The sequence below is a fragment of the Lolium rigidum genome, chromosome 1 (assembly GCF_022539505.1).
Source record: "Lolium rigidum isolate FL_2022 chromosome 1, APGP_CSIRO_Lrig_0.1, whole genome shotgun sequence".
NCBI classification, from domain to species: domain Eukaryota; kingdom Viridiplantae; phylum Streptophyta; class Magnoliopsida; order Poales; family Poaceae; genus Lolium; species Lolium rigidum.
Genome location: NC_061508.1, coordinates 356,128,662 through 356,148,452, shown reverse-complemented (window position 1 = coordinate 356,148,452; position 19,791 = coordinate 356,128,662). Strand labels below are relative to the sequence as shown.

The following is a 19,791-nucleotide window of genomic DNA, read 5'->3' as shown; positions in this document are numbered from 1 at the left end:
AGTAGTACTAGTACTCCCGAAAAAAAACATTTACTCCTGCCTGCACATGCATGTGCAAAGAATCCATCTCTTGATTCTGAACCAAAAAATGAATAACACTATGTTCTATTATGAAAATAAGTGGAATGCGCTCACCTGTCCATAATCCAGGAGGAGTAGTGCGTGACGGTACAAATAACGAAGGGGTCGTGGGGTAATAGATGCCGATGGTGGCATAGCCTCGAAATGAGCTTCTGCCTATTAAGCATAGCGAAGGCAGTACCTCAAAAAAAAAAAAAAAAGCATAGCGAAGGCAGGATAGGCAGGAAAGTCAAACAAAAGAGTGACCCGCTCTCAACCCAAACGATAGCCAAAACACGCAGCGGCCGGAGCTGTCTGTTGGTAAGAATGAGACGCGGAGGCGCAACTGAATGGAGCAGCCTGATCGAGGAGATACACCGGTGAATGAAAAGAGGCGCAGGAGACTGCTTACACCAGTCACAATGAGAAGTATCATACATTTGTATCATGCACGTGATACTAGTTTATGATATTATTCCTACAATGCATAGTATCATAAGATAGTATCATAGCATTATCATATTTAATGTTTTGTATAATCTCAATGCAAATTTATGTATATAATATGTTTGCCATTAAGTTTTCAAGTTTTACGTGTTATGATACCACTCCCATCTCTCACCTCATTAATTGGTGCGCCATATCAGATTTTTGCCAACATGACATGCATGATACTCCCTCAGTCCTAGTTTGTAAGTCACAATTTTTGAATATCTTGGCCCAAGGTACTAGCTGATTGGGTCTCATTTTCTCTCTTTCTTTGATGCATGCAGCCTCTTTCTTTTCCTCATTGGTGCATGTATTTTCTTTCTCTCCCTCATTGGTACATGCAACCCCTTTCTCTCCCTCATTAAATAAAATTATGCCTTAGAGGTGGAGATTATGGGACAAATAGTTTTTGAGAATATGCCTTACACTCTAGGACGGAGGAAGTACTACTTATGATACTCCCATTGTGGCTAGTTTTAAGTGCTTATGATGGGGGTGAATCCATTGGGATGAAGCCACAGGGGAGAGACTGCGGGTGAAGGTCACTGCCTCGTCTGCCTGACTCATCAATTTCCCGACGGTGATTACGGAGGAGACGAAGTGACTTGAAATACCTTTTGTTCCTTGAGAACCTTAGAGCATCTCCAGTCAAGTCCTCAAACCGTCCCCCAAAGGGATTTGGGGTGCGCCGGATAAAAAATCGTTCCCAGCCGCGCGCCCAAAAGCCTTTTTTGTCCGGCGCGGGCCAATACGGTGTCCGGCGTCTCGAGCCCGCCCCCGCTACACAAGGGACGCTACGGGCACGCCGGACAGAACGAAATGATAGGCGAGGAGGCGCGGGCCCGACGCGTCAGCGGTTCGGACGCTCAACCGCCGCCTACGTAGCGACGGTGCGGTTTCCGGGAAGAGGACCCTCGCATTGGCAACCACGTCGACCGACACGCCAACCGCCGGAATGGAGCGCGAACTCCTCGAAAGAGCAACAACTGCTCTCTTCGACTTCTGCGCCGCCGTTCATCCGCGCTCAATAAAACCCGTACGTAGGCGCTTTCGGATCTTCAACCGGCCGCCATTCATCCAAGCTTCTCACGATGAGCTACATCTCTGGGCTTCCATCAGACACCGACAACGAGGGCAAGTATCCAGGATAGCGCCATTGGTGGGACAGAGTCCGGACGCCCAACAGCGGCGATGATTCCCCACCGCCACTGGACAGCGCGGAGGAACGACAGGACGTGGAGGAGGAGGCGGAGGAGGAAGCATCTGAGGAGGCGACGGCAGCGATGGCCCGGGCGAAGGCAGAGGCGGACGCGAAAGCGAAGGCCAAGGCGCAGCCGGTGAGCACCATCGACGACAAGGAGGACACAAGTTCCTCCGATGCGTTGACCGACACCGCCTCTTCGGAAGAGGTGACGAGCAGGAAGCGCCACCGTGATGAGGGCGACGAGGCCGGGCCATCAAAGAAGAAGAAGTAGTTTAAATTTTTTTATATGTAATTTGATTATGTTTTTTCGAAATTTTTTATATGTAATTTTTTTATATTGCACCGATTTGAATATTAGTACAGAGTTTTCTTCTATCTATTAAAATTAATTTTTAAGTTTTGGGGGCGTGTTTGAGGACGCGGCTGGGGAGCAACGTCCCCCAAACGCGGCACAGATGAAACACGTCCCCCAATCCGGCGCCGTTTGGGGGACGGTTTGAGGGACACGACTGGAGATGCTCTTACGGGGGAGAGGAAGTGAACATACTCTCCTCATCTATAACTTTATGTTGAAGATTTGTTGAAATTCGGATATATCTATTCACTAAAAAGTGTCAGATGAATAGTATAAATTTAGATAAACTTGCCATTCTTTTTTGGATATAGGGGTAGTATTACTCAATCATTTATTGTATTAATAAATCATTTATTTATTGAGATAAGTGCACCAGACATACAAAAAGTTGTCATCCGGTTGCATATTCATACAAGTTCTTGCAACTTGTGATTTAGTATATTAAAGATTTATCTAAATTAGGTTGTATATGTACACTAAAAAGTGTCTAGATACGCTATAAATTTAGACAAACTTGTCATCTTTTATGGATAGAGGTAGTATTACTCAATCATTTATTGTATTTTGCCCCTCAATAGATTTCAGAAATTCCTTGTATACAATCAAAAATAGATGGGCCCGTCGCCATCACGATCTAGTTATCCATATATAGCCGACTGGTCGAGAAGTAAGCAACCAAAACGAGCCTCCGACAATTGCTGCCCCTGCTATATATGATGCTCAATCATCATCCTATTTAACCTTCTCCTCCCTCACAAAATTTGTACCAACAAGTTTTCAGTAGAGAAGAAGAGAAAATGAAGCCGTCGATGACTCGCCCCGTGGCCCTTGTCGCCGCCGTGCTGGCGTCGATCCTGAGCAGCGCGTGCACCGTGGACGCGACGTTGGCCCTGACCTGCAAGGCGGCCGCCGCGATCGACGTACGCGTAAACCTGCAGATGTGCGAGTCGCTCATGGTAATGAAGGACAAGGACGCATGGGGCATTGCCAGGATTGCCGCTGACGAGGGCGCGATCAACGCGGCCATGGCCTCAAAGGCCATCAACAAGACCCTGCTGGCGGGCAGCGCCAGCGTTGCCAGCGATGCCCGCGAGAGCCTGTTCATGAACGCGGCGCTGGCCACGTGCTTGCGGGGGTTCGAACAGGCGAGCCTCTCCTTCTCGCAGGCCAGCGAAGAGATCGGCATGCGGCGCAACCAGTTGGGTGGCAGGAATAAGCTGGACGGGGCCCTGGCGCAGGTGCAGGAGTGCAAGGATGCGTTCGCGATGCACGGGTCGCCGCAGCCGCAGCCGCTGGCCCAGGACACCTCCGACGCCATCCAAATGGCCATCATCGCCAACGCCATCATCTGCACCGTGGACGCGGCGGTCGCCAGCAACTGCAAGGCGGCCTTGAGCGCGACGCTGGACAGCACCTGCAAGGCGGCCGCCGCGAGCGACCCGCGGGTCAACCTGCAGCTCTGCGTGTCCAAGCTCGGCATCGCCCTCAGCGGCCGCACCGCCAACGCCTGGAACCTGGCAAAGGCTGCCTGCGACGAGGGCATGTACAAGGTGATCCTCGCCGGCAGCGACGCCGCGACCCTGCTGGAGGACAAATCCACCGTGCCCTCGAACAAGCCAGTGCTGATGACGTGCGCCGAGGTGTTCGACAAGGCGGACATGGCCTTCGCGCTGGCCAGCGAGCAGATCGAACAGCGCAACCTCGCAGCCGCCACGACCAGGATGGACGAGGCGCTGGCCAAGGCGCAGGAGAAGCAGTGCGACGGGGCCGCGCTGCGTGCCCTTGTACCGACGCCGCCCCAGAAGCTGCTCCAGAACGCCGCCGAATCCGTCCAGATGGCCATCATCGCCAAAGCCATCATCAACCTCATCAAGTGATCCTAATCCCATACGAATTCCATATGCAACAGCAGCACTATATATATATGGCGACGTCCGGCGGATATTCCATATGCCATTTCGTAAGCAATTGATGCGATCTATAGCTCGCAGCTGGTTTTCACAAACCATGATTCTATACTATGTTATCAAAACACTGTACGTGTTGATACCAAATGCCTAGCCTAATTGGCTAATTTCACGAAACAAAACCGCAAGGAAGGATTTTGCTTCTCCTGTATTGTATGTATGCAAATATATAAAAAGAAAAAGTAACTCTTCTCTCCTGTGCTTGGAAAGTGCTTCAGCCCTTCATTCATGGAATATGCTCGACCACCAAACAAATTCATCTGTTGATCAATGAAATATAATTTCAAGAACAACCAGCAACGCCTACTCTGCTTAAATTCCTTAGCAATCATCAATTGGTACAGCTAATTGCAAGGGTTCAAAATTTTACAACCGAGGATGCCCGGATCATGATGATGGATCCTAGTGAGTTGGGTGTATTTGCATTTTGCAAATACAAAGGGTGGAGATCATGGAATGGAAAAGGCAAACTTGTAACAATTACTTCTGTATATATGTGTGAATTATATGGTATAAACCCTGATTTATGATGTCAGTGCGAGCGATGGCGATATGGTGCCGGTTTTGGGATCTGTTTGGCTGCCGCTCCCGACGGTATTGTAAAACGCGCGCGTATGCGGGATACCCGACCCGACATATTCAAGTTTGAGGTATCCGTAATCTGCTAGAGTTCATCTTATATGCGTTAAACTAAGAGCTAATCTCCAATGGGGAGCCCAGTAGCACCCCCAATATGGCTATGGGCCCCAAATAAAAAAACAATCACACTGTCATCCCTAATAGGAAATCCACGTCAGATCGAGCCCAATATATAAAAGCCTCAGTGAGCCCCAAAGGATCCCTGTACGAAGGGATGCTATTGTGGCACGCAGACACCAAATAAATTCACACTACTCCACGTCAAGTTCCTACAATTTGGCCCACATGCTAGTGAAAATAAACCCTTAGGCCCACTCCATCATCTCTCTCTCTCATCCCTCCTCCTCTATTCCCCACCAACCGTACCGAGAAACCAAATCCTTCATGGCAGAGCACCGAGAGCAGATAGTGTCGTGCTCCTTGAGGCGAGCACTAATAGAAAAGGCGTAGCGATAAGGTCACTAGTAGCGTGCCACTGCTATATGACCTATACATGGTGTGCCATATCTATCACAAATACTAGTGGCACACATGGTGAATAGTGCGCCACTACTAAATTTGACCAAGGTTTGAGCCCACACCTAGACATACCAATGGCGTATCATGTATAGGTGCGCCACAGCTATTTGCCATTGGTATGTCATGGTGCGCCACTTCTAAGTGGTGCCCAACATCAGCTTAATTTTAGTTTTTAAAAATAAAATAAAATGTTAGAAATTTCAAAAAATAAAATACTTCGAGATGATCATGTGTTATGTCATCTAGTTTTAGAGAAAATTAACAAACATCAGTTTCGATATGTTATGCAAAATAGCGTCATGTTTCGGTAAAACGGCTTTTCTAGTTGCATACCACGTCCGATGAATGTTTTTATATGAAAATGTATCTACCCAAAATCTCCACTCGGGAGCCCAATAGCGCCCTATTATGGCTATGGGGCCCAAAATAAAATAAAAAAATCTCACACCAACATCCCCAACAGAAATGCGTCAGCTCTAGCCCAATATATAAAAGCGTCGGCGAGCCCCAAAGGATCCTTGTAGCCTTGTAGGAAGGGAGGCAATTGGGAACGCATGCACCAAACTCACGCTACTCCATGTCATCTCCTCATCCCCTGCAATTTGGCCCACATGCTAGACAAATAAACCCCTAGGCCCACTCCATCCCCTCTCTCTCTCTCTCTCTCTCTCTCTCTCTCTCTCTCTCTCTCTCTCTCTCTCTCTCTCTCTCATCTCTCCTCCCCTATTCCCCACCAACCGCATCGAGCACCAAATCCTCCATGGTAGAGCACCGAGAGTAGCCACTGTTGTGCTCCCCGAGGAGAGCGCCCAACCAGCCGGTGCGGCAACATTGTGCTTGGTGGAGACGCTCTCGGGTGGAGGCCGACGTCTGCGAGCGAGCTTGGCGGCGAAGCTTAGTGCACGTCCTACGTCCACGACGCCTAGGCACGCAAGCGACCTCTGTCCCCATTGCGCTCACCTCCACCGCCACCGAAGCCCAGGTAGGCCAACCCCTTCGCCCGTACCTCCTCCGCTCCTCGACGCCCAGGCAGGCCTGTATCGCGTGGCGCTGGCCTCTTCCAAGCATGCTTGATCAGCGGAGCACCGCCGCCGTGGGATGCCTTGTCAGGGGATGTGCCGGCGGCGTTGTTGGTCCCGGACGCGGCCATCACGCGCTCGCCATCCACGCCATTGCTGCATCATTTTTTTTAATTTCTATTGGGAGCGATATTGGGGATAACCGGTGTAACATCCCTGTTTTGCTAAACCCTAATTAGGAGTGGTTTGTGCATCATGAGCATCATATAAAATGCATTAGGAAAAATTTGCAAATAAATTAAAATGAAAACCCTAGGTTTATGAAAGTCATTCTCTATTTGGAATGTGTTCAAATGTTTGAAAACCCCAAAATAAAAATATGTGGACTTTCAATTATTACTAGGAAGGCCACTAAATATTTTCCCTAAAGTTTCTAAGTTATTTTGGATCTCTAAAGGGTTCCAAAATGCCAAAAATCTATTTGTTTTAGCCCTGTTTTAATTCTTGCCATGAATCTCAAGAAAACCAGGGGGCTATGGGCAATTTTGCCCTTGTCTTCTACCTCAAGCAGGTGCGTGGCAGCACCTGTGTGCCCGCCGACGCCACCTCCTGCTCGTCGCCGCCCCAGGCGAGGAGATGTCCTGCGCCTCACTTCCCCCGACGTCTCCCCCTCATTCCTATCCTCTCCCTGGCTCTCTCCTCCTCTTTCTTTCTCTGCACACGCGCCGGGCCGAAACCCTACCCGCTGGCCACCACCTTGCCCCGCAGCTCCGGCCATCCCCGAGCCCCGGCGAGCTCTCCATCAGCACCGGCGTGTCCTCCTCCATCTCCTGGCCAAAGGAATCGGCCGGGGATGCCCCAAATCGACGGGGACATCCCCTTCTTCTCCGCAGACGGGCGCCGGCCACCGGCTCAACGCCGCCGCTACAGCCCTCCGCCTCCTCGCCGACCAGCCGTGGAGCTTCCTGGTGAGCTGGCCGTTCTCCGGCGCCCCTCCGAGCTCTCTCTCGCTCGCTATAGCACCGCCGCCACGCACGTCCGGCCGCGCCGCCGCCGCCATCGTTGCCGGCCATCGTCCGGCGACCTCCGGGAAGGGCGTCGCCCCCATTCGGTTCCCCGTCACCTGGCGCGTCGAACGCGCCTACTCGCGCGTGCCCGCACGCGCTCTAGCGCCGCCTCCGTCGCTCACCGGCGCCAGTCGCCGTCGGGTTGGCCACCGGCGGTTGACCCGGTGGGCCCCGAGTGGCCCTTTTATTTTCTTTTGTTTTTATTTTCTGTTTTGGTAAATGCATTGACAGGTGGGCCCCGTCCGTCGGATATTCAATCTTTTCGTAAATGTTTTAGAAATTAATAAAACCCCGATAGTGGACCCCTCTCGTCGGATATTTAACATTTTCCGTAAATTCTAGAAAATGGTTAAATCTTGTTTAATTCATAACAATTTCATTTTAAATCAGAAAAAGGTGTATAATATATCAAAATCTTCAGAAAAATAAGATCTACACTTTAGTATCAAAAGCATGCATTGTTAAACAACTTTGAACCCTATCCTTAATAGAAGAACAAATGAACCCTCTTCTTTAATATGCGGGGTTTATGGAATTGCAAAGTATTATGCATTCCAACCCTATTTAAATTGATGAGCGAGGTTATAGGATCACTTTCATTACTATTAACATGTCATATCATCATCCTTGTATGCGCATTGCATCGATGCCATGTGTTGATTGTTGATCTACCTTTCCGGTATTTGCTTCTTCGCGATCGATAGAGCATGAGTGCGAGACGACAAAGATCAACAACATTTATGATCAACAACACTGACGAGTCTTTGCAACTATCCTCCAACGAACAAGTCAATCACAAGATCTTCGAAGATTCCATATTTCTTTGACGGGGACAAAGGCAAGCCCTAGCCTGGTTCATATATGATTCCGAAATGCTTTTACTCTGGTTCCTACATATTTGCATACGATTCAATCTGTCTTTTATCAATAGGTAGAGTTATCCTATCTATTGCATGTTCCACCCTTGTAGCCTCAAATACCTGATCCACTGCTCCTAGCATAACTAGGTTTGGCACGTGTGCATCGCTAGAGCCTTTATCTCTTTATGCTTAGCCATGCTTAGTTTGTTACGCTGCTACTCCGGTCTTCGGACTGGAGCCTTACAATGAAATGAAAATAGCATGACAGGTTGACGTGGTAAGTATAGAGATGTTGATAAACATGATTAAAGGCTCAGACGAGAGGCCACATTGGGATGTGGTGGGTTGTTTCGTTTTTGCCGACCCTAGGAACCGAGTTCTCGCCTCTTGAACCAAGACCGAGCGTACAACCACACGAGGCCCTATTATGGTACCCTCTCGACTCACTAACTTGCCTAGTAGATTCCATGAGTCACATAGTTTGCGCGTTATCTGGACATATGCATTGCATTCTGCTTGGGGGAAAAGGTACATAACAGGTAGGTAAGCGTGGCCGTGGTGGCTGGGGGTTGCGGCCTCGGGGGAAACCCACCTCGCCTCACATCGTTAAGGACCGACTTCGGGACTTGACCCGTTACGGCGGAACAATCCTTAGCGCGTGACTCATGGTCTCGGCGACAGCAAGGTAAAGGTCGTGGTCGACCACCCTCTGCCAGCTTTCCAAGGAAGAGAGCTAATAGCTTGGCATTAAGAGTCGGTTGGCACGTGTGGGTAAAGTTGTGCACCCCTGCAGGGTTATGAATCTTTTCGAAAAGCCGTGTCCACGGTTACGGACGACTTGGGAACGGACGTGGAGATCATAGAGAACATGAACCTAATCGTAAAACTTGGCCATCAATGTGTGTTTACGGATACCTTCTCCGGGTGTTGAGGGGGTAATCCGAGGATAGTGGTTCGAGATGATGAAGATTGGTGGATACAATATGTTGATCAATAGAGATAGAGATGTCGCTCTCTTATCCCCTTTTAAAGGTTCTGAGTAGTCGAGCTTCTCCTCCCTCTTGTTTAACAAAGGAAAACTGGCTTTACGCAAAAGAAGCTCCACAGAAAGCCCGCATACCCGCTTTGCTAAAAGGTTGTACTAAGTCTTGCTGAGTCCCCTGTACTCAGCTTTGCATGCTTTTGTTTCGGAAGAAGTCGCTCCAACAGATGGTGGTTTCTAGTCGACATCGACGAGTAGCTTGGGGTTCCCGTGTGGCAGCCCGGAATCTATGGGCTGGGACGTCGCCGTTATGCTCCCGGCCTCTTAGGCCTTTTGCTATCTTGCTATGTCTAATAGCATAACTTTGCTTCCGTTGATTGATGTATGTCGTGTCGGTGACCTCTCGCTTGTAATACTTTGGTTCTTTGCTCTGTTATGAGCTTGTATTACTTCTTTGAGTCGTAGAGTCACTGTTGTGTTACCGATTCTCTCACTGTAGTCTCTCGAGCTCTAGGTTAGGCTTATGTCAGATGAAGATCTGGTATTTGTCTAACCCTGATCCCGGGGGTGCCACAGGTTTTGGTATCAGAGCAGGACTGCCTGTAGGAAGCCCTTTCTACTGGTCGATGTTGAGTCTAGTGTTTGTGAAAACTATTTGAAACCTAAAAGTATTTACGAAAATCTGATTAGGCTTCTTTTTACTCCTTATCTGGTATCGCTCTAATTCTAAGGTGCCTTACCTTGTGTTGATTTGAAGTTTTTCTATCTCTTCAGTCTTTCAAACTTAGGTGCCTCAAGGGCATGTCGTTCCTAAACCAGTTGACCTAGGGCAGAGTTCTCTAGAGTCGTGTGTGTTCTTTGCATCCTCCTTGTTTTGTTTCAACAGAGAGATCTCTTTCCATCATGATTTCTCTATTTTGTGGGTTTCACATCATTCTGTTCTAGGCTTCGAGGTTTCCTTTCACCTTGTATGCCTCCTTTTTATTTGCTTGGGTACTTCGGAAGCTATGCATGTATTCTAGAAGCTACATAATGATCACTACCTCAGCAGTGTCCTCTGTGTCACTCATCTAGTGGTTACTTCTTTCTCGGGTTTTAACCCTTGGACTTGAACCGAAGGTCCCCGATTGTGCTGGATTCTATTGTATGAATCCTAGTACATGAAGCTGGCCTTTAACCCAAGATCCATTTTGTTGAACACTAGTGTTAATGTTCAAACATTACATCGGGATGGCTAAATTCAAATCAAGCTATCCTTCAAGCTTGTGGTTATTGTCGTGTTGAATTACGGCAATAAAGATCTTTCCTTTCCACTAGCTATCGCAGATGTTCTTTCATCGAACCAAATGGATCACGACAAGAGTGCTCTTTGTGAGTCTCGCATCTATGTCTGTGACTCTGCCACACCTCCCTTTTCAGCACGAGTTTCCCAAGAGTGTTAACTTGTGCATCTACCTCTCAGGAATTCTGATCCTGATAGTGTTCTTTCTCTTTAGTTGCTTTCCGACCTTTGTCTACTAGCTATCAGCCAAGTTGTAAATGTGCATTGGTGTTCTCCAGTGTATATTACTCTTGTGGTTGGTCATTCCACTTCAGTATGTCAGGAGAAACAAACTCCAGTACCTCGTCCATTTCTAAGACTTGGTCAAAGTATTGTAATCCGCAGATTAAGAGGCCTTGTTAGCTTCTGTTCTGCTCTACCTTAGAGTATCACCCTCTTTAATATCATGAGGTCGTGTTGTGTATCATGGCCTTATTGATGAAGTGATTCTCTTGCAAGTCTTTACTCAACCTTCCTCCGAGCTGTCCGTGCTTGGGAATGTTGGGGTGTGCATATTGATGTTGCCATCTAAGATTCTTAGCAATTGTTATTGCTTCGAGATTCAAGGACATTTGTGTCATTCTTAGCAGGATTGGTTCGCCAATTACTAAGCGAAGTTTGATGGTGTTGCCAAGTCCGTTTACTCTTGCACATCTTCGGTCAAAGAGTTAGGTTTATGCCAAAGCTCTCAAGACCCATATCGTTTGCTTTGTAAAGCAAGATCCCCTCTCGAATTCAGTGATATACCGGTGGTTCGTGATATTCTGGATGTCTTTCTAGAAGTATCGCCATGTTGCCACATGACCGTGTTATCGATTTCATGAGCAAGTCAGTTATGTGAACTACTCATTTCTCCAAGAAACCGTACTGAATATCCTGGACTAGTTGGTTGAGCTTAATCAACAACTTGGAGAGTTGAAAGACAAAAGCTCTATCCAACTTTGTTCCTTCATAAAGGGATGCCTAGCGTTGTTTGTGTTGAAGTCAAAAAGTATCTCCTTTGTGGATATGCTATCTTTCCCATATTTGATTTGAGCTTGGGCTATCGTCAAATCAAACTCAGTTCAAAGGACTATCTTGATTATGTTTATACTCATGGTGTCTCGTCTGAGTACATCTTCATGTCCTTTGGTCCGACCAATACTTCGCCTCGTTCATGCAGAATATGAGTTCCTCATTGGAGTATCTTGATAAGTTTGTTATTGAGCCCATCGATGACAGTCTTATTTTCTCCATGTTTAAAGAGGTTCATATTGAACAATTGGCACTAGTGCTGGAAACTTTTAAGAACCATCTTTGTGTTATCACGAAGTATGTATTCTGGATGCTGGAAGTAACCTTCTTGGTACACGTGCACTTGCTGAAAGATGTCGCCGTGGATCCGAGTCGAGTTCCCTTTGTTTTCCTTGGGAATCATCGCAAGTCGGTCAGGCATGTGCGAAGTATTCTTGAGATGGAAGGTTGTTACCTCCATTCCTTAAAACCTTCCTCTATGCACACTAAGCCACTGACTGGTTTGTGCAACAAAGAGGAGAAGCTTTAGAACTTCAAAATCTTCTTTGATGTCCCCACAAGGACTCACTGGTGTTACATTGCAAGTTCATATGCACGCAATTGTCTTTGACAGTCGCAACCATATGTATTACGCAATCTAGCTCAATCCTTTGGAGCTTGACATTGTGGTCCATGTCTTGAGAATCTAGCAACTTTACCTTGGTGGTAAGCTGTTGCAAATCTTACTTTCAAACATTCTGAGTCCGAAAGTATCTTTACACCTAACCTAAGCTGAATCTCAAGCGGCAATGATGGTTGGTGTTTCTCAAGGATTTTTGGGATAGGTCTCTTTGTAAATCCGGCAATATTGATGTCGTGGTTAACACAATTAGTTGGAATACCTAATGCCAAGATTCTCGAAGTAACAAGAATAACCACTCTCCATAAGGATCTTGTGCGACTTATTATAGGAGTTGCCCTTATGATGTCTTTTCAATTCCGAAGTCCGACCTTCACTTGATGACCTATTGAAGGCCCGTCAATAGCCTAAACTCGGTGTCTATAACATCAAGGAGAACATTAGAAGCAGAGTTTCTAAATGTCTCTCGATCAATCCCTTGAAATCATTTCTCCGGTGATGACCACTTCGTTCGGAGAAATTTCACTCCCCAGTGATCCTGCTACATCATTTGATGATGCCCCTCCCCTTCCAGTTGTTTATACTTGAAGTTCTCTTTAATTCACACGTTGTGTGAATTCGTCAGTCATCTAGGCCCCAGCCTTTTTGAGTAGACAATAATCGTTTCATGTATCCTTGCCAAAGAGTGACTATGATTCTTAAATCCAAAGTTGCTATGGTTGGATAATCATTTGTATTTCTATGAGTCACCTTCTGTAAGAGTGCCTCGTTATGGTATCAAAGGCAATTTAACTCCTCGCTACCTTGTCCCTTCGTATTCTTGTAAAGCGTGGAGCAATTGCCTACCAAAATTTGAAACTTCTTTCATATCCTCCGTTACCTTGACGTGTTTCATGTTTGTCGGTTCAAGAGTTGTTTCTAAGCACTCCTTCTATGAGTTGACCATGAGATACCCGATCTTTGTAAAGATCCACCGTCCGATGTTATTCCCTCTTTCCTTTAGGTGCAGTTGAGCAACAACCTCGAAGGAAGAAATATGAAGCGCTTCAGTCATGGTATTGTGGGTCAACTTCATTCATGACGTCATGGATCAACTTATTCAACAAAGAAGATCATCATGGTATCGACAAGCTCGTTGAAGATCGGTGTAGTTCTTGTTACCTTCTCTTTTCGTACCTTAGGAATCTCGGGGACGAGATTCTTGTAAGGGGGGTAGAGTTGTAACATCCCTGTTTTGCTAAACCCTAATTAGGAGTGGTTTGTGCATCATGAGCATCATATAAAATGCATTAGGAAAAATTTGCAAATAAATTAAAATGAAAACCCTAGGTTTATGAAAGTCATTCTCTATTTGGAATGTGTTCAAATGTTTGAAAACCCCAAAATAAAAATATGTGGACTTTCAATTATTACTAGGAAGGCCACTAAATATTTTCCCTAAAGTTTCTAAGTTATTTTGGATCTCTAAAGGGTTCCAAAATGCCAAAAATCTATTTGTTTTAGCCCTGTTTTAATTCTTGCCATGAATCTCAAGAAAACCAGGGGGCTATGGGCAATTTTGCCCTTGTCTTCTACCTCAAGCAGGTGCGTGGCAGCACTCGTGTGCCCGCCGACGCCACCTCCTGCTCGTCGCCGCCCCGAGCGAGGAGATGTCCTGCGCCTCACTTCCCCCGACGTCTCCCCTCATTCCTATCCTCTCCCCGGCTCTCTCCTCCTCTTTCTTTCTCTGCACACGCGCCGGGCCGAAACCCTACCCGCTGGCCACCACCTTGCCCCGCAGCTCCGGCCATCCCCGAGCCCCGGCGAGCTCTCCATCAGCACCGGCGTGTCCTCCTCCATCTCCTGGCCAAAGGAATCGGCCGGGGATGCCCCAAATCGACGGGGACATCCCCTTCTTCTCCGCAGACGGGCGCCGGCCACCGGCTCAACGCCGCCGCTACAGCCCTCCGCCTCCCTCGCCGACCAGCCGTGGAGCTTCCTGGTGAGCTGGCCGTTCTCCGGCGCCCCTCTGAGCTCTCTCTCGCTCGCTATAGCACCGCCGCCACGCACGTCTGGCCGCGCCGCCGCCTGCCATCGTTGCCGGCCATCGTCCGGCGACCTCTGGGAAGGGGCGTCGCCCCCATTCGGTTCCCCGTCACCTGGCGCGTCGAACGCGCCTACTCGCGCGTGCCCGCACGCGCTCTAGCGCCGCCTCCGTCGCTCACCGGCGCCAGTCGCCGTCGGGTTGGCCACCGGCGGTTGACCCGGTGGGCCCCAGTGGCCCTTTTATTTTCTTTTGTTTTTATTTTCTGTTTTGGTAAATGCATTGACAGGTGGGCCCCGTCCGTCAGATATTTAATCTTTTCGTAAATGTTTTAGAAATTAATAAAACCCTGATAGTGGACCCCTCCTGTCAGATATTTAACATTTTCCAGAAATTCTAGAAAATGGTTAAATCTTGTTTAATTCATAACAATTTCATTTTAAATCAGAAAAAGGTGTATAATATATCAAAATCTTCAGAAAAATAAGATCTACACTTTAGTATCAAAAGCATGCATTGTTAAACAACTTTGAACCCTATCCTTAATAGAAGAACAAATGAACCCTCTTCTTTAATATGCGGGGTTTATGGAATTGCAAAGTATTATGCATTCCAACCCTATTTAAATTGATGAGCAGGTTATAGGATCACTTTCATTACTATTAACATGTCATATCATCATCCTTGTATGCGCATTGCATCGATGCCATGTGTTGATTGTTGATCTACCTTTCCGGTATTTGCTTCTTCGCGATCGATAGAGCACGAGTGCGAGACGACAAAGATCAACAACATTTATGATCAACAACACTGACGAGTCTTTGCAACTATCCTCCAACGAACAAGTCAATCACAAGATCTTCGAAGATTCCATATTTCTTTGACGGGGACAAAGGCAAGCCCTAGCCTGGTTCATATATGATTCCGAAATGCTTTTACTCTGGTTCCTACATATTTGCATACGATTCAACTGTCTTTTATCAATAGGTAGAGTTATCCTATCTATTGCATGTTCCACCCTTGTAGCCTCAAATACCTGATCCACTTGCTCCTAGCATAACTAGGTTTGGCACGTGTGCATCGCTAGAGCCTTTATCTCTTTATGCTTAGCCATGCTTAGTTTGTTACGCTGCTACTCCGGTCTTCGGACCGGAGCCTTACAATGAAATGAAAATAGCATGACAGAGTTGACGTGGTAAGTATAGAGATGTTGATAAACATGATTAAAGGCTCAGACGAGAGGCCACATTGGGATGTGGTGGGTTGTTTCGTTTCTGCAGACCCTAGGAACCGAGTTCTCGCCTCTTGAACCAAGACCGAGCGTACAACCACACGAGGCCCTATTATGGTACCCTCTCGACTCACTAACTTGCCTAGTAGATTCCATGAGTCACATAGTTTGCGCGTTATCCGGACATATGCATTGCATTCTGCTTTGGGGGAAAAGGTACATAACGGGTAGGTAAGCGTGGCCGTGGTGGCTGGGGGTTGCGGCCTCGCGGGAAACCCACCTCGCCTCACATCGTTAAGGACCGACTTCGGGACTTGACCTGTTACGGCGGAACAATCCTTAGCGCGTGACTCATGGTCTCGGCGACAGCAAGGTAAAGGTCGTGGTCGACCACCCTCTGCCAGCTTTCCAAGGAAGAGAGCTAATAGCTTGGCATTAAGAGTCGGTTGGCATGTGTGGGTAAAGTTGTGCACCCCTGCAGGGTTATGAATCTTTTCGAAAAGCCGTGTCCACGGTTACGGACGACTTGGGAACGGACGTGGAGATCATAGAGAACATGAACCTAATCGTAAAACTTGGCCATCAATGTGTGTTTACGGATACCTTCTCCGGGTGTTGAGGGGGTAATCCGAGGATAGTGGTTCGAGATGATGAAGATTGGTGGATACAATATGTTGATCAATAGAGATAGAGATGTCGCTCTCTTATCCCCTTTTAAAGGTTCTGAGTAGTCGAGCTTCTCCTCCCTCTTGTTTAACAAAGGAAAACTGGCTTTACGCAAAAGAAGCTCCACAGAAAGCCCGCATACCCGCTTTGCTAAAAGGTTGTACTAAGTCTTGCTGAGTCCCTGTACTCAGCTTTGCATGCTTTTGTTTCAAAGAAGTCGCTCCAACAGATGGTGGTTTCTAGTCGACATCGACGAGTAGCTTGGGGTTCCCAGGTGGCAGCCTGGAATCTATGGGCTGGGACGTCGCCGTTATGCTCCTGGCCTCTTAGGCCTTTTGCTATCTTGCTATGTCTAATAGCATAACTTTGCTTCCGTTGATTGATGTATGTCAGGTCAGTGACCTCTGCTTGTAATACTTTGGTTCTTTGCTCTGTTATGAGCTTGTATTACTTCTTTGAGTCGTAGAGTCACTGTTGTGTTACCGATTCTCTCACTGTAGTCTCTCGAGCTCTAGGTTAGGCTTATGTCAGATGAAGATCTGGTATTTGTCTAACCCTGATCCCGGGGGTGCCACAACCGGTGTGAGAATCGAAAATATTTTGGCCAGCACCTCTCGCCGGCAAGCCCCAAACGCAGCTGGCATGTGTGCGTCCCAGTGGAGATGCTCTGGGAGGATGTTTGGTCTCCACCATTACTCTACATAGGTTCCATTTGTTTTAGGGGTTTGGACACTTGCGGACTTGCCTCCAATTACTAGCTACACTTTTATAATATTCATATTTATCAAACTTTAACTTAGCAAGATGTAGCTGGAAACAAAACCCTTTGTAAAATCCGTTCTCACGTTACCATGGTTCACACAAGATACGCAGAACTTGGTTTCTATTATTTGTGTTTTAGCAAACTATGGCCTGTTTCTACCCTTCCTACTCTTGGCCCTCTAGTAACTCATTTGGTTTATCTGGTACTATACTATGCCCATTGTGTATTGAACTTCAATAAACATAATTTGTGACACTCATATCGTGGGTTGAATCGACTAAATATGGCTTGAATTGAGGCTCCAAACGACAATTATGTTAGAAAAGATAGCCAGCCTGAGCCAGACGAAATGCGTCGGGCCGCTGGGAGCACCGAGACATAAGCGGACGTTCCTAACCAACAACCATTTTCGTATTCATGACTCAACACAAACAAACATGCAAGATCATTTTTAACCCCAAAATGTGTGAACCCTAAAGCAAGTCCAAGAGGCACCGTACAACCTTCCCAATCCTAAATGTAGGGGAGAAAAAGCAGAACACCCTCTAACAGACCCCTACACATTCCCCTAATAAATCCGTCTTCCCAATCCACCCCTCTTTCTTCCCCTATATATTAGGGTGATGGAAGCCTCCTCTATACAAGTAATAATAGAGTTAATGCCTACTTAGGTGTTTAATGCTCTGACGACAACGAAGACGATTCGGACTACCTCGTCGACGCCACCACCGCCGCCGACGACGACCCGGTCTACCGCGCCACCACCTCGCAACAACGTCGCCGCTGACGTCGCGCACCTGATGCCGGCCGACTCCGAGCCCGAGGGCGTCATCTCGCTCCTGCGCACGCAGGCCAAGGTCGACGCGGTGTGCAAGAAGTACGGCGTCCCCAAGGACGAGTACACAGCACGCCCCGCCGGCGACCTGCGCGCGAGCTCGCGCCCGCCGCCGGGTGCCGTCTGCGTGTACGAGCACGCACTGGAGGCGGGGATGCGCGTGCCTCTGCACGGCTTCTTCTCCGAGGCGCTCGCCCACTTCGGCCTCGCGCCGGCCCAGGTCGTGCCCAACGGGTGGCGCATCATGGCTGGATTCGTCGTGCTCTGCCACTACGCGGGCGTGCCGCCGTCGCTACGGGTGTTCCGGCACTTTTACGGTCTGCGCATCCTCAACCGGAAGGAGAAAGGCGGCTGGTACGGTTTCCTATCCAAAGACACCTCCGGCCTGCACTTCACGGGGTTGCCGGATTCCATCAAGGGTTGGAAGGACAATTTCTTCTTCCTCTCGTCGTCGACGCCGTGGCCTTGCCCGGTGCAGTGGGGCGAGCCGTCCAAGAGCTCCAACACGGTGCCAGTGCTCACCGGCGAGGAGAAGAGATCGGCAGCTGTTCTGCTGCGTGCTCACGGCGGCGCCCCCGTTGATATCAGGACCTATCTTAGCGACAACAGTCTTGCCGCCGCCAAGATATCTCTTGCATCGCCGGCACCGACGCCGCCTTCCTGTACGCCTACTTCCGGCGGTTCCAAATCCAAAGGGATCTATCCCTCCGTCTACGACATGATGAAAAACATTCAGGCGGAAAAGGCGGCGGCCGCGCAAGCGTCGGCATCGGCCAACAAGGTGAAAAGCAATCCGGGCAGCGACGCAACGGGGTCGTTGCCGTTGTGCGGGAACAAGAGGAGGCTGGACGAAGCTGACGGCAAGGAAGTTAAAGGCCGCCCTCCTTCTGTTGTTGCAGTGAACACGCCTCCGCCCGCCCATCGCCCTCCGGCGGGGGAGCCTTCCGACGTCGCCTCGCCGAGCTTCGTGGGTATTTTCAAGGTATGTTAGCAAAATGCAGCTTCAAAATTGTTCAGGAACAGATAGATGCATCGGTGAAGGACAGAAGATCGATCGCATTGTTTGTGCGCAGGCCACGAACAACATGATATCCTCATTGGAGGAACAGCTGGAGCAGGCTAAGGGCGAGGTCACAGCGGTGAAGGCCGAGCTCGCGGCGTCCAAGCGTGCAGCAGCAGTGGAGCGGGAGAAGGCAAAGGCCGAGCTCGCCGCGGCCAAACGAGCAGCTGAGGCAGAATTGGAGAAGGTGAAAGCTGAGCTTGCGGCCGCGAAGAAGGCAGCGAAGGCAGAGCGGGAGAGAGGTGACGCCGAAAGGGCAACGGTGCAGCAGCTCCTGGCGGGGCTCGAGCGCTTGAAGACTACCACGAGCGCGGCGCGGAGAACATGAGGCCGGTGCATCGCGCTCCGGTCTTCTACCCGACCACCCCGTGGCCGTGGCTTGCTCCTGCCGCCTAGCTTACTGAACACTACTTGATCTTTTGAACTACAACCGTGCTTCCCCCATTTGAGGTTTCTATTACTTTGCTCCACTCTATTCCCATGTAATCAAGTACTTAAAACGATACTCTGTTCGGGAGATCCATGTAGTATCTGTAGTTAGCTAGTTCTTCAGATTCTACTGTTTTAACCTCCCCATTTTAGATGAGCCAGTAGATCAAGGAAAGCAATGGATATGATTAAGTTTAATTTACCATCGTGGTACGTACTTGGAGGAACAGAGCAATATCACTACAAAACAGTTCCCGTGATTAGCACGATCAAAATATCTAAGTTCTATTCATTTACAGAGTTTCATTGTATGTATGTTCACTGGTAGAAAAAGAGGCTTCCGTCCAGCCCCATTAGTCGCGAAAATATAGGAACCGCGACTAATGGAGTCTTTAGTCGCGGTTCGGGAGGCGAACCGCGACCAAAGGCCTGGGCCCAGGGCACTCGGTGGCCAGCTGGTGGACGGTAAGAGCTTTAGTCGCGGTTGGCCTGGCCAACCGCGACTAAAGTCCCACCCCTATATATACCGTTCAGCCCACTGCACTTAGCCATTTGGTGCCACTTCTCTTCACAAACTTCACAAGGGGGTGTTAGGTTTGCTTTTGGCTCCTCTTATGCACACAAAGTGTTTGATGAAATGCCCCAAGAGCATGAAACAAACATGATATG

The 19,791-nt window shown here is 48.4% G+C and overlaps 1 protein-coding gene across 1 annotated transcript; it reads left to right on the top strand.

The window, feature by feature from the left end:
* The first annotated feature begins 17,598 nt into the window (after positions 1–17,598).
* Positions 17,599–19,021, top strand: LOC124665609. The gene is made up of 3 exons (XM_047203006.1): positions 17,599–18,414; positions 18,472–18,615; positions 18,707–19,021. The coding sequence occupies exons 1-3, from the start codon at positions 17,599–17,601 to the stop codon at positions 19,019–19,021; spliced, it is 1,275 nt and encodes a 424-aa protein (XP_047058962.1).
* Positions 19,022–19,791: the final 770 nt, after the last annotated feature.

Excerpts from the sequence above, each read along its gene's own strand:
- LOC124665609 (XM_047203006.1), top strand. The coding sequence starts at position 17,599 with ATGCCGGCCGACTCCGAGCCCGAGGGCGTCATCTCGCTCCTGCGCACG. Across the intron at positions 18,415-18,471 it reads CGTCGGCATCGGCCAACAAG|AGGAGGCTGGACGAAGCTGA; the intron begins GTGAAAAGCAAT and ends TGCGGGAACAAG. Across the intron at positions 18,616-18,706 it reads GCTTCGTGGGTATTTTCAAG|GCCACGAACAACATGATATC; the intron begins GTATGTTAGCAA and ends GTTTGTGCGCAG.